At 40.6% G+C, this 17,500-nt stretch overlaps 2 protein-coding genes and 1 pseudogene across 2 annotated transcripts in view; 1 reads left to right on the forward strand and 2 right to left on the reverse strand.

Moving 5' to 3' along the window:
• The window catches only part of LOC119267576 (protein HEADING DATE 3A-like), a 4,183-nt gene extending 1,031 nt beyond the window's left edge, over window positions 1-3,152 (forward strand). The window contains exons 3-4 of the mRNA XM_037548991.1: window positions 2,298-2,338; window positions 2,447-3,152. Coding sequence (XP_037404888.1) covers window positions 2,298-2,338; window positions 2,447-2,670 — 265 coding nt within the window. The 3' untranslated portion in view covers window positions 2,671-3,152. The remainder of the gene's footprint in view (window positions 1-2,297; window positions 2,339-2,446) is intronic.
• Window positions 3,153-5,573: 2,421 nt separating this feature from the next.
• On the reverse strand, window positions 5,574-13,416 carry LOC119267578 (ABC transporter D family member 2, chloroplastic-like). The gene is made up of 10 exons (XM_037548992.1): window positions 12,884-13,416; window positions 11,970-12,156; window positions 11,449-11,516; window positions 10,533-10,859; window positions 10,257-10,421; window positions 8,646-8,874; window positions 8,318-8,562; window positions 7,904-8,225; window positions 6,299-6,570; window positions 5,574-6,143 (listed from the first exon to the last, which is right to left on the reverse strand). Exons 1-10 carry the CDS (start codon window positions 13,139-13,141, stop codon window positions 5,949-5,951), a joined length of 2,268 nt encoding a protein of 755 aa, XP_037404889.1. The 5' UTR covers window positions 13,142-13,416; the 3' UTR covers window positions 5,574-5,948.
• A 125-nt stretch (window positions 13,417-13,541) lies between these two features.
• The window catches only part of LOC119267577, a 9,084-nt pseudogene continuing 5,125 nt past the window's right edge, over window positions 13,542-17,500 (reverse strand).

Consider the following 17,500-nt stretch of genomic DNA (forward strand, 5'->3'; position numbering starts at 1 on the left):
CCTATACTACCATATATCCAATCTAAATTCAGATTTATTGCCTCAGGCAGATATTTGTATACAGTTGACGGGGCCAAATAGGATCTTTCCGCCAAAAAGGCCTCCGATCATTCGATGGGATTAATCAGGGATAAAACGATAGCTCACTCTCTCACGTGGTGTGGTGGAGGCATGGGTGAGTTCAATCAAATTCTTGACTTCTTGTGCACCCGACCTCCAAGTACATGCTAGGGCCCTAGCGGATTCCAAAACCAAAGATAAAAGTAAATAAACGAGAAGGAATGGCTTCTTCTTGATTTTATGCGCGGAGTGGCTAAATAAGATTAGATTCTTATTGAGTTATGTGTATATGATAATAGATTGGCATACATAGTTTAGGGGAATACGCATTTAGACGCACAATAATACAATTAAGCAACTAATGTGCCTATAAAAGAGTTCCACTATGTTTTTAAATCATCTCACCAGTTAGTAACTTCGAAATTATCTTATATAGTCCTATATATGGAAAAGAAAGCATGTTATCTCGGCCCATGCATGGGGGGCGCATGTACTTAGGAGAAGGAAAAATTATAAAGAAAGAAACACCAACATTTGCAGCACACACACACACACACACACACACACATACAGCTATTCTAATGCACAAAGGTATTAAACTAAAGCTAAAAGTACGAAAATTCAAGATATACCAAATTACTGCTCCCTCTGTTCCATATTAGTTGTCACTGGTTTAGTATAAAGCTAAAAGTACTACTCCCTCCATTCCTAGATATAGGGTGTATAGTTTTTGGCACAAAAATTTAAAAACCCGTGTGGAGGGAAAATTTCACAAGTTTTGGGCAAGATTAAACTTGACTAATTGACATGAGGAAATAGAGGAGCTTGCCCGATATAAGGAACTGTAATCAAATTCCTAAAAAATATATCCAAACGAGTGGTGCAATGCAATACACCTTATACTTTCGGACTTTTTCTCAAAAATCTATACACCTTACATCAAGGAACGGGGGGAGTAATATGGATGGAGGGCGTATGAAATAGGAAACTTGTTTGCATTGTACAATTAGAATCAAACCGGAATAACCGGGACAATTATATCTTTGCTAATTAGGGTTATCACATTATGGGTTTATATTAGCTTATGTTAAACATAAAATAGGCATATGCAACAATTAAACTAGAACAAAGGTAATTACACCATAAATGGGATTAAAAAAATCAATGCTAAGTTAACTAGAACTTCTAGTGAAGTAAAGCAAGCGAAAAGCATAAATTTAAGGAAAAATGAAAGGTTAGGATTGCTAGAGGTAGCAAATTGTTTTTTGTTCTATGGGAAGATGATATGTCTCATCAGTCCGTTACTAATAGAACAAGAATGACATTTTATGAGTTTGCATTAAATTATATGCTCTAGTTCGCACATTATTAACTAGACTTGTAATGAAATGTATATTTTTAATAAAAAAACTATATCCTTTGATAAGATGTATCCTACATATATTTAGCTAAAGATTTAAGGGGAGGGGAGGGGGGGGTCCTTATTCATTGTTTTGAGTTTGAACTATATATACCGTACAAGGCTACAAAATAATTGCTTCGCTTTTGCAAGTTTTAGAAGAGAAGAAAAATTCTCACAAGGTCTTACAACATTAAGCCAAACAAAATAAAGAATCGGTTGAGGACATTAATGTTATCTCTTATGCAATAGTATTTTCGTGGTGTGATCAGGAAACAATGCATAAGTGGAAGAAAAAAAAAGAGTCATCATCTAAAAAAACTAATATATAGTGCAACATGCCAATAAATGCATATCTCATGCTTTATTCAGTTTTTATTTTTCAAATAAAACTTGTGCAGCACAAAAATTGGCTTCGGCGAGAAATATTTATTTTAACACCATCAATTACTTAATTCCTGTGACGCGATATAAAAATCTAGAACACCGGCATGGAAGGCAATGTTTGCTTTGCACTTATATTGAGGCAGGGGGCGCCAAATTTGTATCCCTCTTTACATGCCCATGCTGGGGCTGCTTGACAACCAATTCGCAAATACCTGGATGGCCTACTCATAGCCTAAAAGGGTCACCCCAAAGGTCCAAACTGCAGAGGTTTCCTGAGACCAGAATCTCCTGCACAAACTTAATCATCAATTTCACTGAAGACTACCCATCTGCTCCATCTGTAAAGAAATATAAAAACGTTTAGATCATTATTTTATTATATTTCTTTACGGAGGGAGTGCTTTTTTGTAATTAAGTGCTGAACCAATATTAATGTGATCTACCGATGCAGGCTGGTCACCGACATCCCGGGGACGACAGGAGTATCTTTCGGTACAGGAGAAGAAAACTGATCTCACGTCTCACCACTTTATTATACAGAACTCAGCGTCGCTCTGGGCTCTAAATCTAATGGAACTTTTCGTACGGATGCATGTCCAGGGACCGAGGTGGTGTGCTACGAGGGCCCGCGGCCGGTGCTCGGGATCCACCGGCTGGTGTTCCTGCTCTTCCAGCAGCTGGGCCGCCAGACGGTGTACGCGCCGGGGTGGCGGCAGAACTTCAGCACCCGCGACTTTGCCGAGCTCTACAACCTCGGCCTGCCCGTCGCCGCCGTCTACTTCAACTGCCAGAGGGAGACCGGAACCGGCGGGAGGAGGATGTGATCATGATCACCAGCTCCTTGTAGTACGATACTAGTAGTATATGTGACCACAGGATATGACGATGATGATGATGGTGGTGAGGATGAAGTCGATCGTATGGGTGGTTTGATTATACAGGGCGAAATGGAGAAAGCATTTGTAATGTTCGAGATAATAACTATGCGTGCGACATTTTTGGTCCGATGCTCGTGCATGCTACGTACTTCTGAACCACACAGATTGAAAAGATGTTGGGATCCAACGGGCCAGCCGGGAGATCGTACGGAAATCAGATGGAAATTGTCGTGCGGGTAGCGTCGCTGTATTTGTAATGTATATGTGTGAACTGTCTTTATACTTTGTAGAAATGTATTATTGGGTGCTTGTGGTTGTTCATTTGCCACCCCACCTCCTCTCTACCGGAAGTAATTTTCTTACAAGACGGCTATCTCTTCTGGTCCCAATATTGTTTTCACGTCTTAAGAAATGTAACAGGTTATTTCTACGGCTTTCTATTTTGTGTTTAGCACAAGTAGTTTTGTGTAATCATTTGTTCTGAAATAAGCCAACATAATGAAGAATAAGAATAAACAAGTACTATTTGTTGAATCCAAGACACGATCTCAATACTCTAGAACCGCGAATAAAGACATCATTTTGCATTTGTTTTCTTATCTTTGTAAAACGTTCTTGTAGCAACAACTTGCATCTCGCGTGTTCCTTTAACAAGGAAAGACATTCAAATATGATTCAATGGTTGTGAAAACACATGTATCTATCATTTATATTGTTGGAAGCAGATAACAAACATTGTTCATGAGGCACGATTGCGGCCGAGGAAGAGGGCTACTCAAGAACCTAGAATACAAATATCTATTTTTTTCATGTTTCTTCTTGTAGATCAAAGCTTTGTGTAGTCTAAACGTTACTTTCCTGTTCTCCCTCTCCCAAGGCCCTAGATAGCCATCACCGCTCCCTGCCAGCAAGGCCATAGATCCACTCCTCCTCCACCGGCTGCTCCGATGTAGGCACTGCGGTGGTGATGGTGGCACCATGCAGATTAAGAATAAAAGGTTTTCTTGACTCCTGGTCCGCCTCGTCAGCGGGGGTCTCGACAACGAAGTAAAGGAGGGCGGCAAATTGTATGTTACTACTCTTTTGGAGTGGTGGATCTGGTTATGTCTTCATGTTATGCTTTTAGCAGAGTGAGTGCATTGTGGCGCTTCGTGTCTTGGTCCTATGGCTCCTCCAACCGACGATGTTTGGCCAACTTCGACATTCGTTAGGGAGCATCTGAGATTAGGTCTCTCTGCATCTGTCTAGCCGAATCTAGGAGGATCATCTAGCCCTTTTCGCCGCCTTATTATCTGGGATGGCGATCTGTTTTTCAAATCAATGTCATCCACGCCTTCCGGCTTTGATTGGTCTCAACGCGGTGTCAACAACGAAGGTCCAGAGACGGCATCGAGCTTCGTTCACAGCACGCCTTTGGCGAGTGCAAGAGGAAGACGGGTATCAATTTCCCCAAGGACCTGTGTGTAATTTTTAGTTTATGTAAGGATGACCTTGTAAGGATTGGTCTGCTTTAATAAATGGATTTTGGCCTTTTCGCAAAAAAAGTGCTCTAAACATTATGTAAAAGGTTATTGTAGAAACAACTCACATATACCTTTCATAAAGAAATACATTCAATATCATTCAACCTTGCAAAAAAAACCTATTTATCATTTGTGTTGTTGGAAGCAGCTGAGAGCACATATTAGTAAAATTATGTGTAAGCTACTGTTCATAACGCATAAGGGGCCTGCTCGAGTACATTACCTTTGCTACCACCAATCTTACTTCGCTTTGCACTTCTGCAACTTTAAATCCTTGTTTAAAACGTGTGAATTTCTTATGTTAAATTCCTTCAATTGTAATGCATACTTTAAATTGTGTGCACATATTTCAAAAGTTATGTACACCTACTGCTTATATAGTTTGCATTTTCAAAAACTATCTACAAAACGTAGAATATCATAACTCAGATGACTAGGTTCCGTGTGGTGAAACCTGCCCACATGGGTCAAGTCTTAGACTTGGCATAGGTGGTCACATTTTCTTGGATTCATTTTAGCATTTTCAGTGCTGCTCTTTAAGCGGTATGGCATATTCGTCAATTTTTGTGATTAAGGAAAAAATTAAAACATGTTAAGATATTTGTAAAAAATCTCAAGAAAAAGATGTAAAAAAATTCAAATATGTGTGCTCACAAAAAAAAAACAAATGTATGGCCATATGTGCATGAAAAGAATTAGGAAAAGTATGTATACATCTTTTGTGATTAAGAAATTTTATGTCTTATTATGCACACTAAACTTGTTAAGATAGTTGTTACGATTTTTTACATATTATGGCAAGTATACATCTACGGGATTTCTAGAATACTTACATGCACAAACACATGGGTGATATGTATGTGGAACTATAATATCAAGATTATACTAGCCAGTTGTGCGTACGTCACCCCGCAAAAAAAAAAAAAGGTAGCAATAAATGGTCTACATATTGTACAGGACGGTGGCATTGGTTTCAACATAGCTTATGATCCATACACGCTCAAAAGAAAAAAGGAAAAACTTATGATCCATACGAAACTCAGAACTCGCACTTTAGGCCGGACCAGGATCTGCACTGAGAAAACACACAGACCAGTTGCTATTGGCTATTGGTGAATTTCCCTTCCTAGGAGAATACAAGAAAGAGAAAATGGTATCAGTCTTCACCAGAAGATTTTGTCACGCGACAGTTGCTGAACATCAATACTCAAAACTGTTCCTCGTGATCTAAACCACTCTATAGAGCTGAGATTCCTTACAGTTGCTAGAACATAGATAGCAGAACAACAAGATAAACCAACAATGAAACAAAAATTACAACTGTCAAGCGTGAAATAAATCAGCAGAGAAAACTCAGATAAAAATGAAAATGTTTTGGTAACAGCAGTGCAATATCAACCATACATAAACATATGCTATAGTTCATTCTAAACTATCAAAGCATAAACATAAACAAAAAGGTGAGATTTTTCCAGGTCCTAAAGTGTATCCTGCTAACAGGTTGGTTAGTAGCACTGCCACAATTTTGCCAGTCCAGCTGTAAGATTAACCTCGTCAACATTCCAGCTTCAGTTTGTAAGTTGTAACGACGAACTTGTGGCCATGGGATCCTTGGTAGGGAATCAATATTTACCATAGCGGGTTAAATGTGGGATAAGAAAATTGAGAAAGGGGCCTAAACTGGTTCGCATGCTGAAGTTCTTATGATGTGAATGGGGATGATTCTTCAATTGATTTCTGATCTGTGGGCTTTAGCTCCCAGTTACGAGGGCTGCCAGTTGTCAAATCAGACTTTGAAATGTACAAAACCTTGTTGTGGAACCTGTGAAGTGTTCTCCGGTGACCGACACTTATATATGTGATCCCTGCAGCTTCAATCTGACTGTATAGATGAACCTGTGCCAGGGGAGAAATAGTTAAAACGGCCTCAAGGTATACCTATTTGTGCAATTCAGTAGATCTATAGGTGATAATTCCAGAATTGGCCTTTTTTGACAATTCATGGTACAAAGCAGCTCGTAAGAGTGACAACAGCTTATATAGATTGTTACCTCGTTTATGTCATCTAGTGCACTTGTGGACTCGTCCAGTAGGACCAGAGTTGGTTTTGCGAGTAATAACCGAGCGAATGCAAGACGCTGCTGCTCCCCTAGCGAAAGAACACTGGCCCAATCATGGACAGAATCAATGCCATTGAAACGTGGCAATATGTAGCCCAGCCTAACAACCTCAAGTACTCTGATCAGTTCATCAGTTGAGGGCATCTCAGGCTTGGCACCCAACCCATCTGACGTGGAGACTTCAGACAGAAAGGAAAGAGGAGCTGGTATTCATAAAAAATAGCACAACTTTAGGTCAGTCGCACATGAATGTTTCAGAATCAGAAAATAATCATACGTTTGTTCCGCATCTAACAACAAAATTCAAACAACTGTAGTACTCCTACAAGATCAGAAGGAAATTACAAATAACCACTACGATTTTTGCATTTTACTTCTGTTAGATGGTTGGACCCTTCCCCGGACCCTGCGCAAGCGGGAGCTACATGCACCGGGCTGCCCTTTACTTCTGTTAGATGGTATTAATCTACATTGTCTTAACACTGAAATGAACATGCTAAATTTCAGAACTATCCCGTGGTATTACTCCTTGAACTTTTTCCAAATGCCTAGATATTTTGTGAAGTATGTTAGTTTAAACACCATAATACTTCTCATTTAGGCATAAATTGTAACACCTCCAAATTTGCTAAAACCAACGCCACATGCAATGGATCACAGATGCATACTGTAACTCACTTGGACTTGCATCCCCGCTCGACTCAAAATGGTTAACCTGGAGTTACTAGGCATGGTGCTGTTGTGTTTCTGTGCTGTCTAAAGACTTTGAAATCGTCTAAACTCTGCATGTTGGATATATCGAACTCCTACAACACACATGAGGCAAACTGGACCAAGGTGTTACAGGTACATGGACTAATAATATCCCACGATACTTGCATTTCCCTGTCCTCTTTTCTCATGCTCTCAGACCAAACCTTCATGTTGCTGCTTAAGATCAGGAATGGCTAATGGGACACTGATGAATTATCTGCTCTGATGCAACTTCTGTAAGCAAGAAACATTGCGTTCGGCTGGACTGACGACTGACCGGACTAGAAGAAAGTTTCCTTGATGTATTCATGTTTTGTTTTCATCTCTCTCTAGCTGGGATTTTAGTTTTGGTATTCTGTAACTCACTATGTACTTTTCTGGTTTCTGATTTTACTGAAACTTTAGCCGGGGGGCTCCCCTCCTGACTTCGCTAAAGTAAAATAAACGGTACGTTATCACTGCCAAAGACTCGAAACAAATGAATAAATATTTGACCATTCAACAAAAATAAAAACTCTATGCTATAATTACTGTATATTAGGTATGTCCATAGGTACTCTTGTTCGAAACAAATTCATGTTGGGAGAAACAAAACAAAGATTGGTGTGATCATATGAGCAATTATGTTTTCACCTTTTCCTTGATCTTTCATGTATTAGTTACTTTTAGGATTACCATTATACAGTTCGTGCACAATTTCCATTTGACTCAACGTCCAAACTGATGTAGTCTGCACCTATACATGGTAATTTGCAATTAATACCTCCCCGTGAAACAAATTACCTTTTGTCTGAGCGTCATTAGTTGGTGACTGATGCGTATCTGCAGTCCATGTAGGATAGAGCAATTGCTGACGAAGAGTACCCAAAACCATATATGGTCTTTGTGGGACAAAAAATATGCCATTATCTCTTCTCTGCTTGGAACTTTGCAATAGTTCTTCACCCTCCGGCTTTATGTTGGATGGCTCATTAGAACCTAAATTTGCTGTCTGAAGCTGCCTAGAATCTCTGGCATGGTATATGATATTCCCAGTGCCACTAGTCCAAAGGCCAGCCAAAGCACGGAGCAATGAGGTCTTCCCGCAGCCGCTGGGTCCCATCACCTAAAAGTAATAATGAGAACACCACATCAGTCTGATGTCACCAGTATTATTTATGTTACTGATTGTACAACCAGATATAAGACATGAAATACCAGTAGGTGGTCCTTGTCTTTTAATTCCATACTGAAGTCAGTGATAAGAATATTTCCACCCCTAGGTGTTAACAATGTCAAATCACAAATCTCTAGAACTATGCCTGGCTCAGATTGCATTTGTGATCCATTAGAACTAAGAACAGAAGGACTGCCGCTCTTGAAAGAGATGTTGATCCCATCAATGCTATCACGTTGGGGTGATAGAGAAGACTCATTTTCACCCAATAGATCATCAAATTCACCTGTGGTTTAAAGTTCAATTAGGTTAACCTAGGCACCTTAGCAAGTACTGTAGCAGAGAGGGAGGGAGGGAGGGAGGTGTTACCTAAACGATCAATGACAGCTGAGAATGCACTAATTGACTGAAACTGGAAAACAATGAGAGAAAAATCACTGAGGATGTGATTGAAAGCAGACACCGATTGGTTTATTACTCCAAACTCGATTTTTCCTGCAAAGAACATTGGAGCAACAACTGCAGCTGGCAGGATTTGAATTAAATATCGGTAACCATTGGTGAAGAACTCCAGATTCCGGGATGCTATCAGTAATTCCTACAAGGATAACAAAAAATCAAACATCGGATTATTCGCAAATATAAATTGCATCATGAGTTTCTAGTTGAACATAAAAGTATAGAGAGAGCGAAGCTGACACAGAGTGCCTGTTTTCAAGAGTGGTGGTGGCATGGTGCATTCCCTCACGACAGTATAAATGCATAAGCATGAGTTTGTTTTGGGACCCGGAAATCATCTAAATTTGGAAACCTTTTTTAGAAGTATACGTGTTCCATTTACATCAAATCATGTAGACACACCTAAGAAAGCACTGGAAGGGCACCTGGCCCCGTACTTCTGCACAAACAACCCCCGAACAAAGACAACTACAAAAATAGACCTGGTTACTGGGTGAAATATATTTAGTCTAGTGGCAGGAGAAGCTTATGACTGCAATGTAATACCAACAGTTTATTACAGCATGATAAGAAAAGCAGTATTAATAATTTACTTTAAACATATAAAGAAGCATATTAATGTGAAATGCAACCTATGTAATACCACATCCAGAGAGAAATAAATTTGTAGACATTCAACATGCTTTTCTAGCTATCATGACATTTTATTTCGCTCGCCGATCTTGCTGATGCTGAGGAGATTGTGGCAACACCGCAAATCATGTGTCCTTGACAATGCACAGCCCGACTACAACAAAGATCTGGAAGTTAGTTGGCACTAAGAAGCCAATGGCACGCGCAACCACCTACCGCATTCCTTGTCAGAATATTGGCTCAGGCTCTTTTGTGTAGTTTTGTGGCAGCTTCAGGCTGCAGTTTTCATAGTTGGTTGTTAGGCTCTTGGTCGTGTTTTGGGTCATTATCACCTGTGGTGTTGTATCTTTTGCGCCTTCTCGGCGTTTCTTCCAATGCAAAAATATATACTCTTTGCGATGTGTTCTAGAAAAGTAATAATTATTTCACCTGCCACAGTTATCATCATAGTTGACAATCTTTTAGGATATCATAATATTAGCATATCTGGTATCTCAATGTTTTCAAACTACATAACATGACTCACTAATATGAGTAGCAATTTACAGGATTATCAAGGACAGGCAAAGTTTGGTCTAGAAACCATGGGTGTTTTGCTTTCTGGTGAAATGTGTTATAAATAAGCGATTGAGGATTATTTGAGAAACTCATCCAAATATCCTAATATTCTTTTGCAAAATATAAATGAGTGCTAGAAGAAAAACTTGTGGGTGCTTCTGGTTTATTGCAAGCTTGCAGCTCTACTCCACCCACTGCTTAGCAGGCTTACCTACTGATAAATGACCCAATGGCAGCTTTCATAATGTCAGAACTCGGAACTAACAAGGAAAGTGGAGCAAAACAAATGGGAATATAAGGTGATAAACAGGCTATACAAGCAATGCTTACACTTAGGTTTTCGTAAGCCCTCCTGAACCGATCCAACAGAAGTTGCAGTTCATTTTCCTCACCACCGTAAAAAGCAATTGATTCAGCGTTTTCTCTAACACGGACAAGCCCGTAACGGAAATCCGCTTCTTTCTTTTCTTGCATGAAGTTCAAGTTGACCAAACTCTGTCAACACAAGCATGGCAAACTATTAGTTATATGAATAACGAAAGAATGTGAACAATTATATCTATTTTGATTCAAGTTATAGATAAATAATGCTGGTAAAAGCCTTACCTTACCAAGGAAGACACTAATAGCGGTCCCTCCAAGAGAATAAACAATAAGAACAATGAATAATGGTGGATAGATCCCATAAAGGATATTGCTGAATGATACCAAATCCACGACAGCATTGAGAAGTGTCAGGGAAAACGCAAGCGCAGTTCCAGTGAATGCACTTAGGTCATCATTGATCCGCTGGTCTGGATTGTCTATTAGTGATTGAGACTGAATCTTGTAGAATGTTCTGTTCTTAAAGTAGCGCTTCATGTAATAACTCGTCATCCAAGATCGCCATCTTAAAGAGAGGGTTTCTCTTGCATAGTCCCTCAAGACAAAGAACTGTATAGCAGTGCAAGCAGGAGGTTGCAAATCAGAACATAAGATTAAGAGGTACACTAATTGCTGAATCTGCAACATGAGAAGCAACGTAACGAATACAGCTCCTAATGATGAATGCTAATAGGAGCATAGCAATTCCAGACACTTCTGGGAACCAGGAGCAAGAGTAAGATCCTTGCAGCTTTAGTCCTCTAGTGCAAAGATCAAATGTTCAATTGTGTATTACTTTTTCCGGGAGTTGGGGACCTTTTGCTAAATGGAAGAGATAACCAGGTAGATTTTAGGTAAAACATCAACAATAAATTTAGCTACAGCCTCTGAAACAACTAGAAAATATGAACATCGTGGATCTAGACAACCCTGGAAAGGATACCTATCATGATATACAAACCACTGATACTTAACACAGGAAACCACAGTTATGTTCCCTCTGTAAATACTAGTCATTGATTGTTAAACAGGACAGTGCACTAATGGAGAAAAGATTACTCATAAGATAGCATCATCTGATACTATCAGTTTTCATGTCTAGTTGCTACAAATAGCAGCTTGAAGAGCAATACCTACAAAAGGGCAGCAATATGCTCACCGGAACTCCTACAGCGAAACCTCCCAAGTAGTACAGCAGTTGCTTGGTAAATTGTTCCTGGTCCTTGTCTTGAAAGAGACACCACTAAATATGTGTTAGCAAGTAAAAAGATAAGATGAAGTACATTCACTTTGAATTATATGAAGTGACACCTTCAGTTATGAGTACATTCACTTTGAATTATATGAAGTGAGACCTTCAGTTACGCCCTATCGCTTGATGCTACATTTGAGATAATAAAAACGCCCTTTATCGGAAAAAAAGAAGTTACGCCCATACAGAAGGCTGAAACATAATTTCTTATCTACTTTTTATATTGCAAAAGATTAAACCGAGGTATGTCATCTTTAGTATCACTCAATTTTTATGTGGAACAGAAAACTGTTAATCGCTCCCTCTCCTACCCTCTAATCTTAATCACGTGCACTGGCAAAGTGGCAATTATGTGTGTGTATGTTTATTCAGAACACTAACATTCAAGCTACCAGTTCTTAACAGTTTTAACAAAAGATGAAACATACCGGCAAGGGCGTTGTAGAAATCACGACCCAGAAAGTTGAATCCAACACTAATCCCTGTAGTCGCCAACGTGAGAGCAAATACACCAGCAAGCTGAAGCCTTGCTTGGACCTTGTCCTCTGACCACCAGTAAGGGGCGGCGACTTTCCAAAATCTTCTAGCTAGCGTTTTGAGGTCTGTACCAGCTCTCTATCAGCATGAGATGAAGGAAATATGCATCCATTAGCAACGCAGCAAACAACAAACCAGCACAAGAGGCACCAGCATTTGCAGAGTGACACGCACAGCGCCCAAAATGCCATTCGCTGCAACGACATGGCATGTAGTTGAACAATGGATGTCGGGTCAAAGCAGATCTACGGCTAGTAACCGCAGCACAGCATTAGGCGAAACAAAAATAATAATAAACAGAAGTTAAGACTGAACTCCTTTCCCTAAAAGGAACTGCGGCTAATAGCGCAATGCGGACCCTGTGCAAAAACTGGAACTGCATTTTTAGAATAACGATCCTATAATCTTATGATGTTTGGCCATGCAAAATCAACCTCACTGAAGCGCATTGCAGCGACATCACGATAGCAAAGCAGACAAACTGGCACTTTGCTTGTGCACGACTAAACAATGCAGACTGTGATCTTATGATTGGTTTGTGAATTGCAGTACGGCCCTGTCGCTCTGAATCCGCCCGCTGAACTGCGAACCCCTGCATGATCTAGCAAAATCTAGCAATGCGGCAGGACGCTAAAGCTATTATTAAACTAGTAGAAGCCAGTTGCAACACAGACCTAAAGCTCAGAAGCCAGAACGGAAAAGTAGGAACTGTAAAACCATACTAAGTGTACTAAGCTCAAAGCGGAGCAGAGCAGAGAAGACCACGCCCAAAAGGCCACGGCGCGGCACAAAAGACCATAATCACCTTGTCCTCGCCTCCTGGAGGGCCAGGGGAGTCGCTGGAGGCCTCTGATGCGGCGGCGGCCGGAGGAGGGGCCGCCGCCCTCCGTCGCCCGCGGCGGCGCATGGCGGGGGGCACCGCGGCCCGGCGGAAGGGGAGGCCGAAGCGCGGCGACGCGGAGTGGCCGAGGCTGCGAGACAGCTGCCGCGGGAGCGATGGTGGTTGCGGCGCGGACGAAGTGGTGGGGAAGCAGCAGCATGTGGGCACGACGAGTAAGTGCATCTTCCTCGCCCGCTTTTTAAAATCCTCTCTCCTCGACCACCGACCGACTGCCTCGTCGTGGCAAGCGAGCAATGGCGAGCGCCGTGGACCACGGCGCGGCGGCGGGCGTGGGAGGCGGTACTGGCGGAGCAGAGACGCTACGGTTCACGCTGCTTCGAGTCGACCCGCGGGGGAGGCGGACGGGTCGCTGACATTCTGGCCACCGAAGGATAGTGGCCCCATCTCCGGGACGAAGGCATGCCGCGGGGGCGGAAGCAGCACCACACGCATCCTATCTTCTGAAACCAGAAACAGCGCGTACACCAAGGAACAGCAGCAGTAACACAACATAATTAAGCTCTCCTCAGCATCTGAGACGTCACACGAAATATATATTGCATCAACACAATTGGACATCTTCTTTCCTTTTGGATTCCTTTTCTTTTCTTTTCTTTTCTTTTCTTTTGTTCACAAGAGAAATCATCAATTTATTGCAGCAATGAAGAATTTACAATGCCTGGCTGTGGACGCCAGTTTATGCTTCTTTTTCTTGCCTAGCCTGGTAAAGCCCTACCTCGCTAGCTAGCAAAATCCTGTGACTAAAAAAACACAAGCTAAGCTGGTTGCATGCTGGCGGCCATGCACAAGACGATGAAAGAATCTGGATGAATGTGTGTGGCGCTTCGCCACTGTAATTGGGGTTGGTTAGTCCTTGTCAGAAATTTCAGTTCATGTATCCACGGCAGTTAGGGGCTTTACACAGGCAGGGAACCTTGCGATCCTCCGACTCGTCCGGGTCAAATTTGTAGTCATACCTGTGGATGACAGGGGAAAATAGAGAGGATCAGAACATCAAATGATTGCAGATTGTTGTATACACTCTCAACGCGATTAAATTGTCTTTTTTTCCGTGTGTAAACCAGACAGAAGAGGACAGGGTTATGAAGCAGTACGTCAATTCTTCTCCGGCTGAGACATCTCTTCTGGCAATCAGAATTATCTGGCTCTTGTTGTCGCCGACGCTCACGATCCTCGCGTAGCAGTTAGGCATGCACTGCAAACGCAATGACTATATTAGTTAACCATTTCATGGATTCAAGAAGATGCAGGTGTCAGAGAGCATGATCAAGGTTTACCGAGTGGTTAATTATGCGGGCGATGTTTCCTCTCTCCGTAGCATCAATCACAACATCTTCACTTATTTTGAACAGCTGCAGCAGCACAAGACGCAAAAAAACAATTCAGCACGTCAGAACAACAAAGCTACAGTTTTTATGTGGTTCTACACTTAATCGAATTGTCATCAAGAAAAGATTGCATGACGGCGATTAGTTACACCAGTTAAACCGTTCAAGTTGAAAGTAGGGAACCAATTAAAACAGTACAAAAAGGATAACTCACGTAGCAGTCTTTATTTTCCTTGTGATATCGTGCTTCCCTCAAATCAGCAACACTACGTCTGACTTGGTCCCCACGATATTCGATCACCTGGCACAAGTTTGGTTAGCTGACAAATTAAGAACAGATTCCTCACAAATGGGATGTATTTAAGTGCTTCGATAACATAGGCATAAGCATTTTCATGGTAAAATTTTGAACTCTAGTGTGAGACAGAAAATGTACTAAAAATGTTCATGCTGCTGATTTAACATGTATGTGCCTATAAATTATGCACAACAAACCAATTACATCTACAAATTGGAGATCAAGCATTGCAACCAATTATATTCATTAACTGGAGATCAGTCAATGCAACCAAGTATATTCACTAATTGGAGATCAAGCAAGTAACAAAAGTTATCTGCTGTATTAGACAGTGCACATTTAATCAAATTGCTGCCATAAATGCTACATTGGGCTGTTAAATTATGCTTTGTGACCAGATTAATATGGTATGTCAGTGCATGTGCTTGATAATGTAGTTAGTATGAGCACTGTTGAAGAAAAAAATATAGTCTGCAGTGATTACCATTTGCCCCTCTTGAATTTTCCTAACAGCAAAGAGCCCCCATCCATGTACTCCAGATCGACCACAAGAGACCCTCTTATTTTCAGTTCTCTGAAATAGTCAAACATATGTTTATTGGTTTGCTCATATAGCCTTTTAAGAACCAGGATCATTCAGAAAGTAAACCTGTAAATATTGAAGCCTTTCTTTGAACGTAGCAAAAGGTCGGTCGCCCTTCTGGTCCTGCTGACAAGGGAATAAGATGCCTAAATGTTTCTAGCATTCAAATGTTGCTTAAAAAAAGATGGTGATGGTCAGGACCAGGCACTTACCATGTATGTGTTCAAAGCCTCAATCAAATCTTGAGAGTGGTGTCGGGGTCCCATTATTCGATGGGCAACTGCCTCTCCTTGTTGTTTCTGGAAAACACAGATAATTTAGTACCAAGGACTTGCTGACAAAACAACAGAAATTAAAACTACACAGGTCTGTTAACATCACTTGCATTTAACATTAACCTAAGTTGGGCATAACAGTATGTCACGCAAAACAGTGCTGCTGCAATTTTCAGAATCAACACACACGAACACGCGCACACAACAGGCAAAAAAATTATACAGGAAGGATGAAAAAAAGGTCAATGTATATATTGAGTATAATTGTATAAATGAACTAGAAACGAAAATTATCACAAGGTAATGTCCAGGGTGGATGCAGAAAACCAAGATAATTAGAAAATACCTTGTTTTTCAAGATTTCATAAGGTAGGCACCTTGCAGCTGGGCAATCAGAAACTTCAGCAGGAAAAACCTCCTGGTGATTTTCACTCTTAGCTAGTCTTGCAGGAGATTGTTTCTCATTGTTTTGGAGCAAAAATTTGGTGGAGAACACTCCATCTGGTGTCTTCACTATCAACACATTATCTGGGTCAGGAGTACTGAAGTGGACAAGAAAGAATAACATGTATTAGTAACATTTACTGGTGATAATTTATGCCTCAGGTTACATTTTCACTTCTGCAAATGACATTGTTCCAAAATCATGCCAGTTCCATGGACCATATTTGCCATTGTTTTCTTAAAATAGGTTTGATTGGTACTAAAATCAACCCCAAAAGATTACACAAAAGGAAGTATATATAATGATCGTTAAGCCAGCTTAAAATTGTTCTTCTAGATAACCATTCATGAGTTTAACTTAACCAAAAAGGAAAAATCAAGTGATAGAATTATTACCTGTGAAACGCACAGTAGGAGACCATTTTAGTCACCTTCCTACCATTTCTCTCAGAGTATTGCAACTGCAAGAGTACAGGAAAAGTACAATTTTAATCTTTATGTTTAAAATCGGTTAATAAAGGAACAAACGCCAGAAAATGTTTGCGTCAAATGATGCACAGTTTAAACAGTTGTATCAAGTTATGCTTTAAAGACAGCATGCTTAAAAACTTTAGGATTAGCTCAAATGGAATTATTTGAGCAACGACACAAAAAAAATTGGCACAAGGGAATTTTTGCCACAACATAGCTTAAATGTAAAAGTTGGTGGAAAAAACTTGCTAATCCACAGCAATACTACACAGAAGCAAACAATATCAGGCTGGTAAGTGGCATATGCTCAAACATAATCTTTCAGACAATCATTATATAGCCAATAATATGCATTCTGTTTTCATATAAGAAAAGAGAGTGAAGGTTAAATTAAAGAAAATGGATATGCAAACATATTATGATGACAATTTCCTCTACAAAGAGGTGGCAAAAGCAGTCTACCTCCATGCGATATCCAGCTCTTGATGCACATGTTGCATGATAATAAGTAGAACACTTGTAGCACTGGGTGCAGGCCCCATGCATCTGCTTGCATATGATACATGTCTGGAGTTAACAAAAACACAAGAGTTAAACAAAGAGTAAGATGATTGAACACAGAAGCACATACAATAATTACCCATTAGGCAACCTTGCAAAGAGTACTAGATAAAAATCCTAACCTTCTTAAAGTACTCAGAAGGGATGCTCAATATGCCCACAGCTGGCTCCATTGTCTCGTCAACAGGAAAGGAGACTTTAGGCTGATACCAGGCACACATGACATGAACCCACAGTTGGTCAATATCAGTTGGCTTGAGAGCACCACCTAGGAGGTCCAACAAGAAGTACAAGTTAACAGCATGAGTGATCCATAAACAACATGGTAAATAAGACAAGAAAACATTAGAATATTAGATACCACTGTGGACCAATCAAACTTATCACAACCAAGGAATAAAACTAAGCATGAGTCGGGAACACACTAAAAATGTCAACAGAAGCTGCCCTCTGGTCTAGAGCAGGGGCACTCAGCCTTAGATTGATCTTGCCGACAGCCTGGGACGTCCATTAAACACCCACCTTGTAACTTTACCCTCCTTTGAGGCTGCTGTACTGAAC

The sequence above is a fragment of the Triticum dicoccoides genome, chromosome 3A (genome assembly GCF_002162155.2).
Source record: "Triticum dicoccoides isolate Atlit2015 ecotype Zavitan chromosome 3A, WEW_v2.0, whole genome shotgun sequence".
Classification (NCBI taxonomy): Eukaryota; Viridiplantae; Streptophyta; class Magnoliopsida; order Poales; family Poaceae; genus Triticum; species Triticum dicoccoides.